Consider the following 14,249-nt stretch of genomic DNA (forward strand, 5'->3'; position numbering starts at 1 on the left):
AAGGGAAGGAAGGGAAGGGAAGGAAGGGAAGGGCAGGAAATGCATGGAAAGTAAGGGAAGGGGGAAGGGAATGGAACGGGCTTTGCAGGGCCGGTAATGGAAGTCCATTTCCAGGGGAAGTTCATTAAGGGACGGTAGTTTCCTTCCTTTTTTCTTTCCTTTCCTTTCCTTTCCTTTCCTTTCCTTTCCTTTCCTTTCCTTTCATCCAGTTATGCAGGGGAGTTTGAATCTAAAGCCCCTCTGAGATCCCTTCCAACTTGAATTATCCTGTGATGCTGTGAAACCAGGGTCAGAGCTGAAGGAGTAGCACTAAGGGTTTTCTGTTCAAAACACAGGAGCTGAGAGGTTTTTTTGCCTGGAGTGTTTCTTGGTGCCTTGGTTTTCCTGTCCTTCCCAAAATCTTCACTGTGAGCACTCCAGCCTTAACATCATGATCCTGGGGGAGGGAGGGGAGGGATGAAGGGGGTTCGGGAGAAAATCTGTGGTGTTTACTTGATGTGGAAGTGCTTACGTCCTATGACAACAGACAGGAGGTGAGAATCAGTGTGACTAATGAGTTGTTTACTTGGCTTTTGTATCTCCCACCCCCCAGGTACATGGGCTGTGTTTGTTTTTATGTGTATTGATTTCGGATTCCTGCAAATACCATTCCTTTGTCCTTCACCTTGTCAGCAGTTTGTGAGATACTACTAATCCTGTCTCTTAGTGCTGTGGAAAAGGGAGGGTAGTCAGGATGCAGAATTCTTTTTTCTTTTTTCTTTTTTTCTTTTTTCTTTCCCTGTTCAGAGCCTGGACCCAGACCCAGTTTGGAAAAATGAGGTCCCCTTATGAACTCCCTTGAGAACTGATCCCACATACATCAGGCCTGCCATCTGCCATTGTTGTTATATTGAGGTGGTCTAAAAAAATATGGAAAGAGTAGAGTGCCTCTCTACAGTTTCCTGGTGCTCATCCTCATGGTACCAGACCTAAACTCCAGGAAAATGGGGGAAAAAATTAATTTGTTTTTAGTGTTGAGTTTGACAGCGTCTGTGTGGGTGAGACAATTTGTGATTGGATCCTTTTTAGAAGCAGCCTCTAACTCCTATTGCAAAAAATTGGTGGAGAAGACTGCTGGGATGCATGGGGCTTCTTTATTTAATGGAATTGTCTCAGCTGAGATTTAAAGGAGTAAAAGCTGTACTTTAGGAGTAATAAATACTCAGGTGTGGCACAGGCTACAGGTCCCCAAAAGGCTGAAGTACTGTCACAGATTGCCTAATTTTTGGTCACCAGCCTCAAGCACAGCCTTCTTTGCCTTGGGTGTTTGACCAGCCCGACCTCGAAAGAGTGGATTTCTCTGGTCTACTGGGCACTTTTACCTAGGATAACCGTGATGCAGCTGCGGATCTGACTCGTTCTTAAGGAAGGATGTCAGATTATACCCTTTTCTGACCCAGAGATGGGGCAACTGAGAGGCATTTGAAAAACTTGTATTCTGATTTCAGTCTCGTGTGAAGGGTGAGACAATACAGATGTTATAATTTACGCCATCACAATCAAATCTATTTCGCACAGAAAGGGTCACCTGGAGTATTGTAGGGGAAATATATTTTATGTAAGTGAGAATCAGGTGAAGTTTGCGCTTAAGTTCTGGGGGCCCAGGGTACAGAGGGTTGCTGACAGCTCTCTGCTATTGCAAAAGCCAGGAGGGAGCAGAGCAGACTGCGGAAGAGTCTGAGCTACAACTCAGTTTTGTTAAAGCTTTGGAAACAGTCAGGGAGTATTTATCTAAAGAAAAACAGTGTAAATGAGCGAGTGGATGGCTATGGCCAGGCACAGCCCTCTTGTTTGTGCTCCCTGCGAGGGTGTGGGAGCAGGGCAGAGCCCGGCATGGTGTGGGCAGGGGCTGTACCTGGGTTTTCCTGGGATCTGGTCTAGTGGCCACACTGTTGAGCCAAACAGAGAGAGCATCTCTTGGTAGCTTGGAGGGGAACAGAAAAAAGGAGAAATAAATGGTGAATTTAAACAGGGGGGTTAACACAGAACTCGTTTTATGGCTGATGTTGGTAGATGGATTTTGATCGCATTGAAGGAAGCTCATTAAAAGCCTGTGGTCTGTACTTACCTGACTGTAAGTGAATTTTGATGTTTGCTTCAATGCAGCAGAGAGTGGGCCTGGAGATGGGCTGGGGAGCTCCCATGGGTGCCCCAGGGGCCAGGGGAGCATGGGAGAGCTTGGATCTCCCATTCTGCCTTGCTGTCTGCAAAAACAATCAGTTTGTTTCTCTTTTTGATTTTTACTGAGCATCCTCAGCTCTCAGAGTTCTTTAGTAGACAGCAGCTGATGTTTTCAAACCTGGTTTCAGAAGTTTCCTCCTTATTTTGGGAGCATTTCAAGAGGAAGGTTTCTCTCAACCTTCATCCTCTTTGGTGACAAGGGCAATTCAGTTTTGAGTACCAGAGAGCTCAGGGGTGGCTTCTTGGCTGCTGCCACTGTTTTACCTTACAGGACCCAAGGCTGACTGGCAGTTCAGCCCACTTTTCTCACTCTCCCCTCACCTGAAACTGTTGTTGTTACCATTTCTAGCACTTCCTCCACACTCCACGTGCATCTGCTCCCAGGGCAGATCACGCTGCTGCCCGTGACACCAGCTGCTCTCCTGGCTCAGCTGCTTCCAGCGTGGCACCGGGCAGAGACAGCGGCCACCCTCCCCGATGGCAGGCTGAGCGTGGTGGCCTTGGGGACACATTGTGCTTTCATTAGGCAGAGCCTGTGTTGAGTGCCACCTGAAGTGAATCCAAAACCAGCCCCTTCTCTCCTCAGTTAGATTAAGCACAACCCTTCCAGCCTGAAGCCGCTTTCCACTCCAGCAGCAGCTGTGCTCTTACCTCCTGGGTGCTCTCCTGCTGTTCAGGTTTTCCAGATTCAATGTATTTAGGGGGAAAAAAAACCCCAACCAATCAACCAACCAAAAAAAAAAAAAAAAAGGCAGCTAAAGTAGTGATAAATCATTTATTTTGATAGTGACAGGATCTGATTTGTTTTTCCAGAATGCTGTCAGTTCCCACTGCTCAGCTCTGCTGCTTACAGTTATAACAGTTAATGAGAAATGGTTTGGAAACAACTACTGTTTTAATTGGTGAAGCAATTATTGTTTAGTTTTGATGGTGGAAAATAAATACACGCAAGGTGTTTCTCTTTCTTTTCTGTGTATTTTCAAATTTGTAATTAGGCTTCTCAAATTATGTACTTCATAAACTTTGGAAACAGATCTTTCAAATAAGTGTCTACTCCCTGGTATTCTTATGCACATGACTTGGGTAATGTGAATAGACTCACAGGACTTAAAAGGAATATTAATGTAGGTAAAATTACCCCAAAATGTAAGTGTTTAGAAGTTGAGGAACTTCTGCTACTAGGGCTCTTTTTAATAAAGAAACAAACCAAATGTATCCAGTTTTCATAAAGAGAGACAGACATATTTTTGCTTTCTTCTGTGGGCTGCAAATTGCAATCTTTTTCTTACATGACCATCAAAAAGAAATAAATGCAGACGTCATCTTCAAAAAATCAGGACTGTTTGACTAAGTTAGGGAGTCAAGTCCTGCTGTGTTACATATTGCAAATAAATCACTTGCAATCAAGACTTACTCTGGATTTTCATCAAGACTGAAACTTAATCCAGTATAAAACAGCAGAAGAAAGACATTTGACTAATTTTTGTAACGTTCTGTGTCGCCCCACTATGACTAAGCTCGTTTATAAACACCTTGCTCCTGCCATTGACCCTGCAGTCTTGGCAGCAAGGATAAGATGCATGTGGCTTTTAGCTGGGAGCTGCAGCTCCAAAGCCTGTTTGCTCCCCGCAGCTGTGTGCATATCAAAGAGACGATGCTGAGGGCAGAGGCTGCGATGTGATGTGTTCCCACACGCCCGCTGCAGAATCGTCCCACACTGCTCCACACACCCCATGCCAGGGAGCAGCCGCAGAGCCCAGGCTTTTCAGGTGCCAGAAAGCTTATTTTGCCTCGTACTCCTGCCTCGGTGAACGAGACTGATGAAAGTCACATATATTTGGGGAATGCTAAAGGTGGGCAGGTGTCACTAGGAATTGCCACCAGCTAAGTGATGTGGTGTGTGAAAACCCGAATAGATCCTTCATAATAGATTTCCACTGCACACACATGTGAGAAGTAGGGACCAGAGCAGGCATGAAATGTTTCTTCAGCTCTGCATGAATGATCAAGGCTCAAAGAAACCCAGTTCTCCGTTTGAGTGCTTCTAGCATTACCATGCTGTACAAGGAGTTCCAAGCTCCCTTTCTTTCTGCAGAGTCCTTTTTTGAGAGGGAGGAATGAAAATTTAACCCTCCTGATGTAATAGAAGCGTTGGTCAGGCTAAGATTACAGTGAAAAATATTGCAGCTTTATCCATTACAGATCATTTTCATCTCTGTGCATGAGGATACACATTCTTTGTCATGCAGGTCATTTTTATGGTAGAGTTGCTTTGAAGAAATACAGATGTAGAAAAGCTAAATACTTAGATGCAGTTCCTGAGGACCTGAAGTGCTACAGGATGCTGACCAGGGATAAAACCCAACTGCACATGTATTGTTTCAGGTTTTTTGAGCTATATGTGGATCATCATAGAAATGTTCATTGTTCAATGCTGCAAAACAATTACCTGATTCTCTGCATTTGCGGAAAGATTACAAGATCACTGTGAACTAATGTTCTAGTGTTTGGATGGAAGTGTTTCTCACCACGTCACGCCAAAAGGATCAAAATAGAGTAGGTAGTTTGTGCAAATAAACACAGCTTGGTAGAAAAAGCTGAATGCAAGTGCCAGCCACGTAGACTTTTAACTTTGCTCGCTTAATTCTTTTACATCCATAAAAGGAAGGCTCACAAATAAAATTCTGTGTAATGATGAAAACTGCAATAATGTTACAAATGTATTATTACTAACAAAGGCTCTGATTATATGCTGTGTGTTTCCCTCCAGCTCAATTCTGACCTTGTTTATGTCTTTCCACTATTGTGTGTGTGTTTAGTAAAGTAAGGCTACACATTTGTCATTGTTGTTGTTGTTATTATTATTGTTATTCCTACTTGAATAGATTTCAGTAATTTTGGGTAAGGTACTGCTCACCATCCTGTAGTATAATTTTTTCTAGAGCAGTGTTTTGCTTTCTAGGCAGATGGAGCAAACTAGAAAAGGGTCCTAATGAAAAAGTCAGAGTTTTCTCTTTCTGACGGCACGGGCATGGCAGAAAATGCATTGCCGCTTGTTCTTCTCTTGTGTGTTACAGATCTGAGTGCACCACAGACCCAAGGTCCCCAGACCAGCATTCCAAACCAGGGATCCACCCAGTCACCACAGGTGGATGAACTGCTGCTGAACCACCAGCCTGAGAGCCTGCAGGATGCAGAAAGTGGAGCCAGAGTAGAGGAAAAGATTGTTTACCTCTGATAACTTGTTTTCTAATCTCAGTAGCACTTTGGAAAGGTAACTGTGTTTGCTTTTTTAAATTTCTGTAGTCATTCTCTATATGACCATCTGGCTTTTAGGGTAGTAGTTAATAGTAAATGCAAAAATTTACTCATGATAAATATAGAAAGTAAGTTATTTTGAAGCCTTTGTTAGGTAATCCTTTATTTATGACATGATTTCAAATGCTTTGCAAGAAGCAACGAGTAGCAGGGGAGACCTAACATTTTGAAATTGTGAAGATGCCACCAAGGACTGTGAAAGCTGCTGTTGATTTTCTTGAGTCCTCTTTTTACAAGGACGAGCTAAGAGAGATGGGTCTGCTACTTGAGATATCAGAGTGTGTATCAGCAACCTTCTAATAGCTGTGATATAACATGAGAAGACAGCAATGTAAGAATGATGGCTCTAGTCTTTGCTGAAATGTGCTATGTACCCTTAGCTGTTGGGTCATTTTCCTTATCTTCTAGCTCAGGAACTGCTCAGAAGGGGATGTTTTTTATGGTCTGAGCATAATTGCATAACTGTAAGTGTTTTCTTCATGTCCCAAAGCCTATTATCATTTTGATACCACTGCCAGCCTCTGTGCAGAGATGCACTAAATCAGTTATTGTATTATATATAACCTTTGCTCATCTCAGTAAGTGTCCTTACACATTAAATTTTACCAGATTAAACCATCTCACTCATCAAAAGAAAAGAAAGGGGATAAATAGTCGGCTTCAGTTAACTGAACTCTCCAGAAACTCCACTGCTTTCCTGTGTAGAAGTCAGATAGCTTTCTGCTTTCAGACTCATGGGATTCCCTGTGTATTAGGCTGTAAGAAACCTGTTTTGTGCCTTTTTGTGCCCTTTTTGTCTTTCTGAAAAATTTGTACACTTCTGTCAAACTGAATAAACATTCTGTGCATTTCTGCAAAACTGTAACTTTGATTCATTGCGAGATTCTCCAAAGAGATAAGAAAACAGGAGAGAGAGAGAGGGGGGGGAAAAAAAAAAAAAAAAAAAAAAAGTGTCCAGACCTTGTTTGCACTGAGCTCTGCTGCAGATGTGTGTTTCTGGTCCAGAGCAGCCAAAGCTGCGTGTTTCAGCTGGCAGAACCAAGGATGTGCCTTTCGCCACTTGGCGTGGCTGGTGGCGTTGGCAGAGGTGCAGCAGGAGTGCAGCTGCACGTCTCCTGAATCAGGGCTGCCTCACATCTGCCCGCCTCAAGGAGCACAGGAGCACAGGATTGCTCCCACCCATTTGTCTGGGCAAGCCCCAGGTGCCGATGGTTTCCGTTTTACCCTAAGCCTTGTGTTGTGCATCACCTTTTACAGGGCACAGAGTTTTAGATCCGTGCATTCGCTAGGAAGGGTTTCCTGACAGAGGAGGATTTTCTTCCAGGGGCTTGGGTTCTGTGGGGCATTCCCTAAAGCAGAGCCTTCTGAGCTGCACCTTACTGGACTCCAGAGTAGTTGTTCAGTTGGTATTTTGGGCAAACAACCGAGCACCTGGCACGATGAGCAGGACGTATTAACGTCAGCTGATGTGCAAATGATGGTGTGAAAATGCCATCAGGGAAAGACTGAGCCTGCAGATGTGGTTCCCAGTGTCTATGTCCAGCCTTCAAGACTCCTGCTAACCTGGAAGCACTTTAAAAATATGTCTCTTTATTAGAGAATCCCCCCCGGCCCAATTTAGGATTTCTAGAATTGTTTTACCTGCTTTACTTTTTCACAATTAGACTAAAAATAAGGTGTGGATCAAGCTTCTCTTAAGGGCCCTGCAGTAAAGATAGAGAGTGAGCAATGAACTCAGGGTTGCCACCTGAACAGCTTTTTGGCAAATTTCTGAGTAGCCAGACAAATTTCTTGGGATGCTGTAGGTCCCAGGATATATGCCTTGCCTGGAGACCCACAGGAAACTGGGGGGAAAAATGAGCAGTTTTCTCCACAGTTACTCTCTCTGCATTTTGTCATGCCTTGGCTGAAACATCTGGTATTGGTTAGTGTCAAATCCAAGCTGCTGGACGGATAGCTGCTGTCCCAGTTTGGTGTGGGAATTCCCACGTAAGCTTCTTGCCACCGGGAGAGGAAGGGACGACGCTGCTACTCTCATCAGTTTTAATTGTGGGGCTGGGAGCTGAAAAGTGGCTGGTCCAGACTTCAGCTGTTGTGAAAATCCTTTAAGTCCCTTAAAATCAGTGAGCATCTTATTTTGCTCACCTGTGTTTACAGTAAAACTTCTGGCATTTCAGAAGGGCAAAGGCAGGAAACAGGTGGCCTCTAGATTTAGGAATTTTAATTGTCGAAAATGTTTAAAGTATAGGCCAGTATGGTCTCGGCAGGTGCTCTTTATAACAAGATGTATTATGAACCCCTGTACTCTGTCCATTATTTAGGCATTTCTTAATACTTAGCAGAATTTAAACACAGCCCCAGTGAGACTCAGCGGTTTTAGCAGTCTGTGTTTTCAGTTACCGTCAGGCATATATTAATGCTGCATCTTCTTTTTTAATTAGAAAAATAGATTCAGAAATTCTCTTCACCTTTTTATGTTATTTTGAAGACAGCTTATTTGCAGAGCCCGTTATTTTTCACGCATCCCGTATATTGCATTTTGGTTTTGCTATGCTTCTCAAAGCATCTTGACTATGAAAGCTCAGAATCTAATTTAGTCATTAATTTCAGTGTTTAAATTAAAGGAGCAGTTGCTGTACTACAAATACCCATGGCACCAGGATGAGTTTTCTGCTTGTTTTTTCTTATTTTAATTTTTTCCTCCGTCTTTTAACAAAGAAGGGATTTCCTTGCTGTAATGCCTTGACTTTTCCAGCATTTTCTCCTTAATGCTGTATGCTAGTAAAGTTGGCATATCAAGCAACTTTAAAAAACTTTTAAGGGAAACTTGCAACAAATCTTTTCTTCAACAAGTCTACAGTCATGGTAGAGAAGAAATTAATGAAGAACTTGAGCTTACAGTGTGGATCCAGACCCTTAGATTTGTGCATCCAATCATTTGTAGAATGAGGCCAAAAGGGAGAAAATTCTTCACTTGGTTGCTGTCTGAGTATTAAGGTAAACAACACACTTAGCTGCATTTCTAAGAGATTTTTCACAGAGGTCATCCATGTTATTTTCAAATTACTAAATTAAATACAGATTAGGCCATCAACAAAACTCCCCAAGGTATGTTTACTGAAATGATTGAAAAAAAAAGTAGGTTAATGTTCCATGTAACGAATACAAATCACTTTACTTAGAGGGCCCTGTTAGTTGCATTAATTTATATGCCACCCACTTAGTTCAAAAAAGTCAGTGAGATCTTTTGCTGCATCTTAACCAAGTAGGTGCCAATTTTGCTGCTAAAAACATTTTTGCAGTGTGGTGGTGTTCACTGGAAGAAAAAGAGATTGTGTTGTGGTAAGAAATGTGCAACTTGCTCAGGTGGAATTTTGGAAGCAATGGAGAGTTGCAGATGAGGCAGCTTTCCTTGTGCATTTGATGACAAAATAGGGAAATAGTGTGGCTGTTCGGACACCTTCTAATGAATATTCTGTTTGACAAGAATTCCAACCCCAAATCCTTCCCATCCAAAGCCTTCACTGTGCCCAGTTTGTATTACAGAAGTAGAAACAGCGCAGCTTGTGGAGCATTAGCATACTGAAAAGGGTTGGATATGTGCTTTTACAGAATTGTGGATCTTCAGAACATTGCAAATGATTTCTGCCATTTTTCCAAGGCAAAAGGATGCATTTGTTGTTTTCTCATCCCCAGTAAAGATTTGGATGTAGAATCACTGCAGAAGTAGCTGTGAGTGTTCCTGATAATCTTAGTCATAGGGACAGCTAAATGTTAACTTCCAAAAAGATTTTTCTGTCTTGCTGCAAAATTGTGAGATGAGTCTGTGAGGATGGCCTGAATTCAATGGCTTAAATTTTGCAAAAAGGCCCCCTTTGGCAGACTGATGTCAAAAAGTGTTTCATTTCTTCAATATAAAGGAAAACCCTCAAAGGATAACCTTTGAGGCATTATGCTGAAGTGAGGCTGGCATTAATCTGAAGTGTTGTCATCAATCCATCCCTTTGCGCTGAAAAAGTACATCAGACAATAATCTACCAGACTTCTGTGAGGAGCTCATCAAAGGCTGCAGGGGTTGTGGAAGAACCTGCAAGGCTTTTGCAGGCTGTGGGGTATCTCCAGGTATCTCAGCTGGAAACGTCATTGTTTTTCCCTGACCTGCAGAGCAGTGTTGGAAGCAGCTCTACTCAGGTCGGTAGCTGGCTCCCAAATTCCCAGAGAGCTGTGTTTCTTGCTCCATGGATCATCTGTGTTGAAGTTTCTCCCTCTTCTCCTCACTCCATCTCGGGCCCAGATCAGGATGTTGCCACCTCTTACACGGAAAGGTTCTGCCACAATGAGGTCTGCAGCACCCATCAGATTCTGAGTTTGAGTCTTGAAATATCCGGGGTGGAGATCAGGAGAAGAGAAACATTTAAAGAGCTGCTCTGGGTGTAGAAAAGGCAGGAAGAGTGTCCACTCCAAGTAGGTGTCTCTAAGCTCCTTCATGGAACAAGATTTTTTATTCAGAGAAAAAACCCCAGTTTACTTATTGACTGACTGATAATTTGAGAACAGTTAGATGCCACATTTTTTAATCCCGGTGCCAGAGAGAACAAGTATGTACGAAAGGGACAGTGGAGCATGTAAGTTCAAACAAAAATTTGTCCTGTGGTGGCTCAACAGACCCAAGGGAAACTTCTTATCAGATTTCTGTAAAACTGCCAAGCCATGCTACAAGAGCTCTGCAGAGGCATGAACCTTCCACTCGCCCAGGTTACCACTGCTGCTAACAAAGACCAACATGGACAAACAATGGCATGGGCTGAAGACAGCTTGTGAAGAGCAGTGTCAGCCCTGGCCCTCATGTGCGAGTGAGCAAACAGGATGTCTGCATCCCCTGTGCCCAGCTCATGGAAAATGCTCAGGCCAAGCTGTGAACCCACTTGTGCTCCTTTGGAGTAGTGCAAGGAATGTAAGAAATTGGAGTTTGCTCCTGGATAAAGTAAGTAATGTCTCAACTGAAACGAAAACTGCATGCACACAGCTGTCCTAGCGCTGCTGAATGAATGCTAAGCCAAGCCATTATAGGTCAATTCCACATACAAAGCGGCCAAGTAGACAAAAATAACTTTAAGCAGTGACAGAGCCTCTCCTGCTTTCAGTCAGTGGAGGGTAACTATCCTTATCCTCTGGGGTCTCTTTCCAGCTTTTAATTAAGGAGCAAGTTTTCTCAGTGACATACTGAAATTGTCAGTGAAAAGGAAAACATTAAGAGTAAAATTGCCTCTCTGCTGATGTTGCTTTCCTTCACAAAGTTCCTCATGACCAGATTTGACCTGATTTTAAACTCATGTACAGACACCAGGTAAACAGACAAGGTGGCACAGACTGCATAAAAGTGTCTCCAAGTGCCTGATACTTGCCCAGTATCAAAACAGCTTCTCTGGGCTGGACAGTGACAATGCTGCAGCTAAAGGAAGGACTTGGAGGATGCAAAGATAAGGTGTAACCTCCTTTGAAGCACACATCAAATTAATGATTTACTCTCAGGTCTGGCAGTGACCTGCAGACCTATGAAGAGAAAAAGCTGGTGCAGAGCTGTATTGAGAGTAAGATTCCCTTCCTTCTTCCAGATGGCTTGAGAATGCTATCCTACCGTGGGAATGGTGTCCTTGCCTCAGCTGACCTCCATCTGATATTTAGACTGCAGTTGTGCAAAATGTCTGGGCTGTAAGTCATGAGCCAAATCCTATTGCTGTGGAAGAAGTCTAAAATACATCAGACTACCTTCCAGGTGATGCCAAGGCTTTCTGTAGGAAGATTTATTGCAATAATTTTCCTTAAAGGTCTCAGTAAACATCTACATCTCCAGATTAGAGGGTGTGGTTGGTGTTTTTCTGTGTCTGGCAGCGCAGAACTTGTTACCACGAAGTGAAACTCCAGGGTACAGGTGGCAAAGTGTGCTTGTGTCTGATCTGCGGATGGTGTGTGGATGATTCCCTCAGAAACTGCAGAAGCCTGTCAATGTTCCAGGTAAGCTACAAGAGGTGGGGTGGGGCCCTGGGGTAACCAGGGCATCGCTCAGATCACCCCCCTGCCTGGCACCCATCCCTTCAGTGCGCATCTTGAAGGCTTGTGCAGGCTGTGGGAGATGGCTTGCAGCCTTGGGAAACCTCTCTTGGCACATAAAATAAATGCCGGGCACTGAAGGATGTTTCACACAAAGTAATTATTGACAGAAGGTAGGGTGCATCAGCTGCTTCACTGGAAATCACAGTTTGCACAGCAGAAGTTCAATTTCTAATCCTGACTCCAGCTGTTCTCATTTAATTTACAGCCTAACTCTTCAAAGGGATTGGGGTAGCAGCTTTCAAGGGCAAGATGGGGAACCACCAAAAGGTGAGGAAGAAGTTTAGTTCATTGGTAAATGGTTGTTTACTTCTGCTTGTCCTACAGGCAGGACTGTGTTGGAGTCTCTAAAACCCCCATGGCATACTTCCAACACACTTCTCAAGGACACTGATCGTGTGTAACAGCACAGTTTGCAGACACCAAACTCAAAATATTATTCTTTCTGGGACTTTTGAAGTTCAGAACACCTGAATCATTGAAATTCACCAGAATGCAGTCCGTCCATCAATAATTTCAATTAAATGGAAGTCAACTATGCTCACCACCTAATTTCACAATTCCCTTCTGATAAGCAGAAACATTTCCCTAAACATTGGTCAGATGTTTCCAACCTATTATTTCTGCCACTACCATCAGCAGTTCTGGGGTAATTATAGAGACGAGCCTGAACATAAAAGAGATGTCAGATATTTGGAACACACAGGCCTGGATCCAAGCTTGGCATTTTCAGACAAAATGCTTCACTTCCATGCAAAGTTAGATTATGAGCTGTCAGACAAAGTGATAGGGGCTCAAAAATAAGTGACTGTAAAAAATAAGCAGCACAAGCAATAGTGGAAACCGCTTCTTTTGTTCAGCATTCAGGGAGTCACTGATGAAAACACCTGTACAGGTATTTTGTGAAATGACATTATTACAACAATAATGCCTTATTATTTGATTAGGGGTTCTGTTGATGCGTGTTTGGTGTATAATCAAGCTACTGGGTAGCTCAAATGATGAAAATAAAGCTGAATAAGATGGACTGGGACACAAACTTTTATAGCCAGGTAGCAGGAAGTATTTTTGTGGATCGAGAACCCACAGTGGGCAGAGAAGGATGATGAGATTACGTTGTCTAGTCTCCTGGAGATGGTCTTGCTTTTCTCTGTCTACTGCTGTGTCACAATTGCCTCCCCAGCACTAAACCGGGATGCTCTGGGCCCCTTGCAGCAGGCATCTGGCCTGGCTTTGTCCCCCCAAGGGGCAGAGATGTTGGGGTGTGGGGAGCCCACAGATGTGCCCTGTGCTGGTGAGGATGGCTTCCCCGTGCTGCCAGCAGCCCCTCTGTGCCAAAAGAGGGATTTTACTCTGAATTGCGGAGAAACTGTGCCCTACACACTGCACACACTCAGCCCCTTTGTACATTTGGTGCTCTCTTTCGTGTCGCTGTGTAATAAAAGGTAATTGTCAAGGATATGTGGTACTGACTTCTAAAACACAGCGTCTCTGTGAAAATTCAAAATGTGTTCACATTTTTGCAGAGTGACAAGGGTCAAGTATGGTTATAATAATTAACAACATGTGTGTTGTTTAATCTTCAAAGCAAGCTTTACCTTTAGACAGCCATAATTTACTCAGTAAATATTGTTCCTCTTACTTCAAAAGGAAGCAGTAATTAGATTATGCCTGGACTCAGATTAACATTTAATTTGTGTATAGTTTCAGACCAACATACTTGTCTGCATACAATAGCAAAATAATTCATTTTAACTCTGTATGCTGTCAGTGTTTAAAGTTGTAATTTAATACCCAGAGGAAAGACAGGGCAGTGCAAGAGATGCAAGCACTCAGGGGTTTTCCAAGCCAACATTCCATCCATCCACTTGTCACTCATGCACAGTCACAAACTAAAGTTGCCTGCTCCTGCACTGTTTTATCAAGATCCCTGCTTGAGTCAATTGTCATGGGGTTTTTTGGAGGTTTTTGCTGTTTGGTTGGTTGGTTAGTTGTTATTTTTGATTTTGGCTGGGCTTTTTTCGGTGGCTTTTTGGGGGGCTTTTTTAAAATGTCCTCTAGCTCCACCAAGGGAGCCTGGCCCACAGGCACAGGGGTCATTATGCTGGCCCCTTCCCACAGCTATCCCTGAGGAATGGGCATGTGTGAAGTGGAAAACAGCTGAGATAGCAGTGCTTCCTGCTTTGAGGCAGCAGTTTAAGAGGATTTATCCAAGCAGTGCTGTGCTGGCCATGGGAAAGGATGGCTTGTGGATGATGGTTTGCAACTGACCTTTGGCCACCAGAGCTCCCTTCCCTAAGTGGGGCTGAGACAAAATTTTGATTCCTGGCAGGGAGTCCTGGCACCAACACGGTGGAGAAATCCATTCCAGTGCCTCCTTTAACATGGCTGGGTACAAAAGAAAACTGAGAATGGGGGCCCCTTGCCCACAGAATAATTGAAATAAGCAGCTCTTCCCTTAGCTGAAACAACCTCTTACTCCAGCCTCTATTAACATCTAAATGATGGGGATCACACCTTGCCAGAACATGTGTGTGTTTGGAGCCTAAGCTGATAAGAGGACTAGTGAGATGAGAAATACACCGAAGAAATTATTATTT

General features: G+C 43.4%; 1 protein-coding gene across 7 annotated transcripts in view; it reads left to right on the top strand.

Annotated features, from left to right (window-relative positions):
- The window catches only part of ARHGEF28 (Rho guanine nucleotide exchange factor 28), a 124,540-nt gene extending 118,186 nt beyond the window's left edge, over positions 1 to 6,354 (top strand). For 6 of the 7 annotated variants that reach the window (XM_040090288.2, XM_040090289.2, XM_058424104.1 and 3 more), the window contains one exon: positions 5,298 to 6,354. In XM_040090288.2, the coding sequence (XP_039946222.1) occupies positions 5,298 to 5,458 (161 nt within the window). In that variant the 3' untranslated portion in view covers positions 5,459 to 6,354. The remainder of the gene's footprint in view (positions 1 to 5,297) is intronic. The other variant, XM_058424108.1, reaches the window with a different exon arrangement.
- The last annotated feature ends 7,895 nt before the right edge of the window (positions 6,355 to 14,249 follow it).

This window comes from Hirundo rustica, chromosome Z (genome assembly GCF_015227805.2).
Source record: "Hirundo rustica isolate bHirRus1 chromosome Z, bHirRus1.pri.v3, whole genome shotgun sequence".
In the NCBI taxonomy this organism is placed as follows: Eukaryota; Metazoa; Chordata; class Aves; order Passeriformes; family Hirundinidae; genus Hirundo; species Hirundo rustica.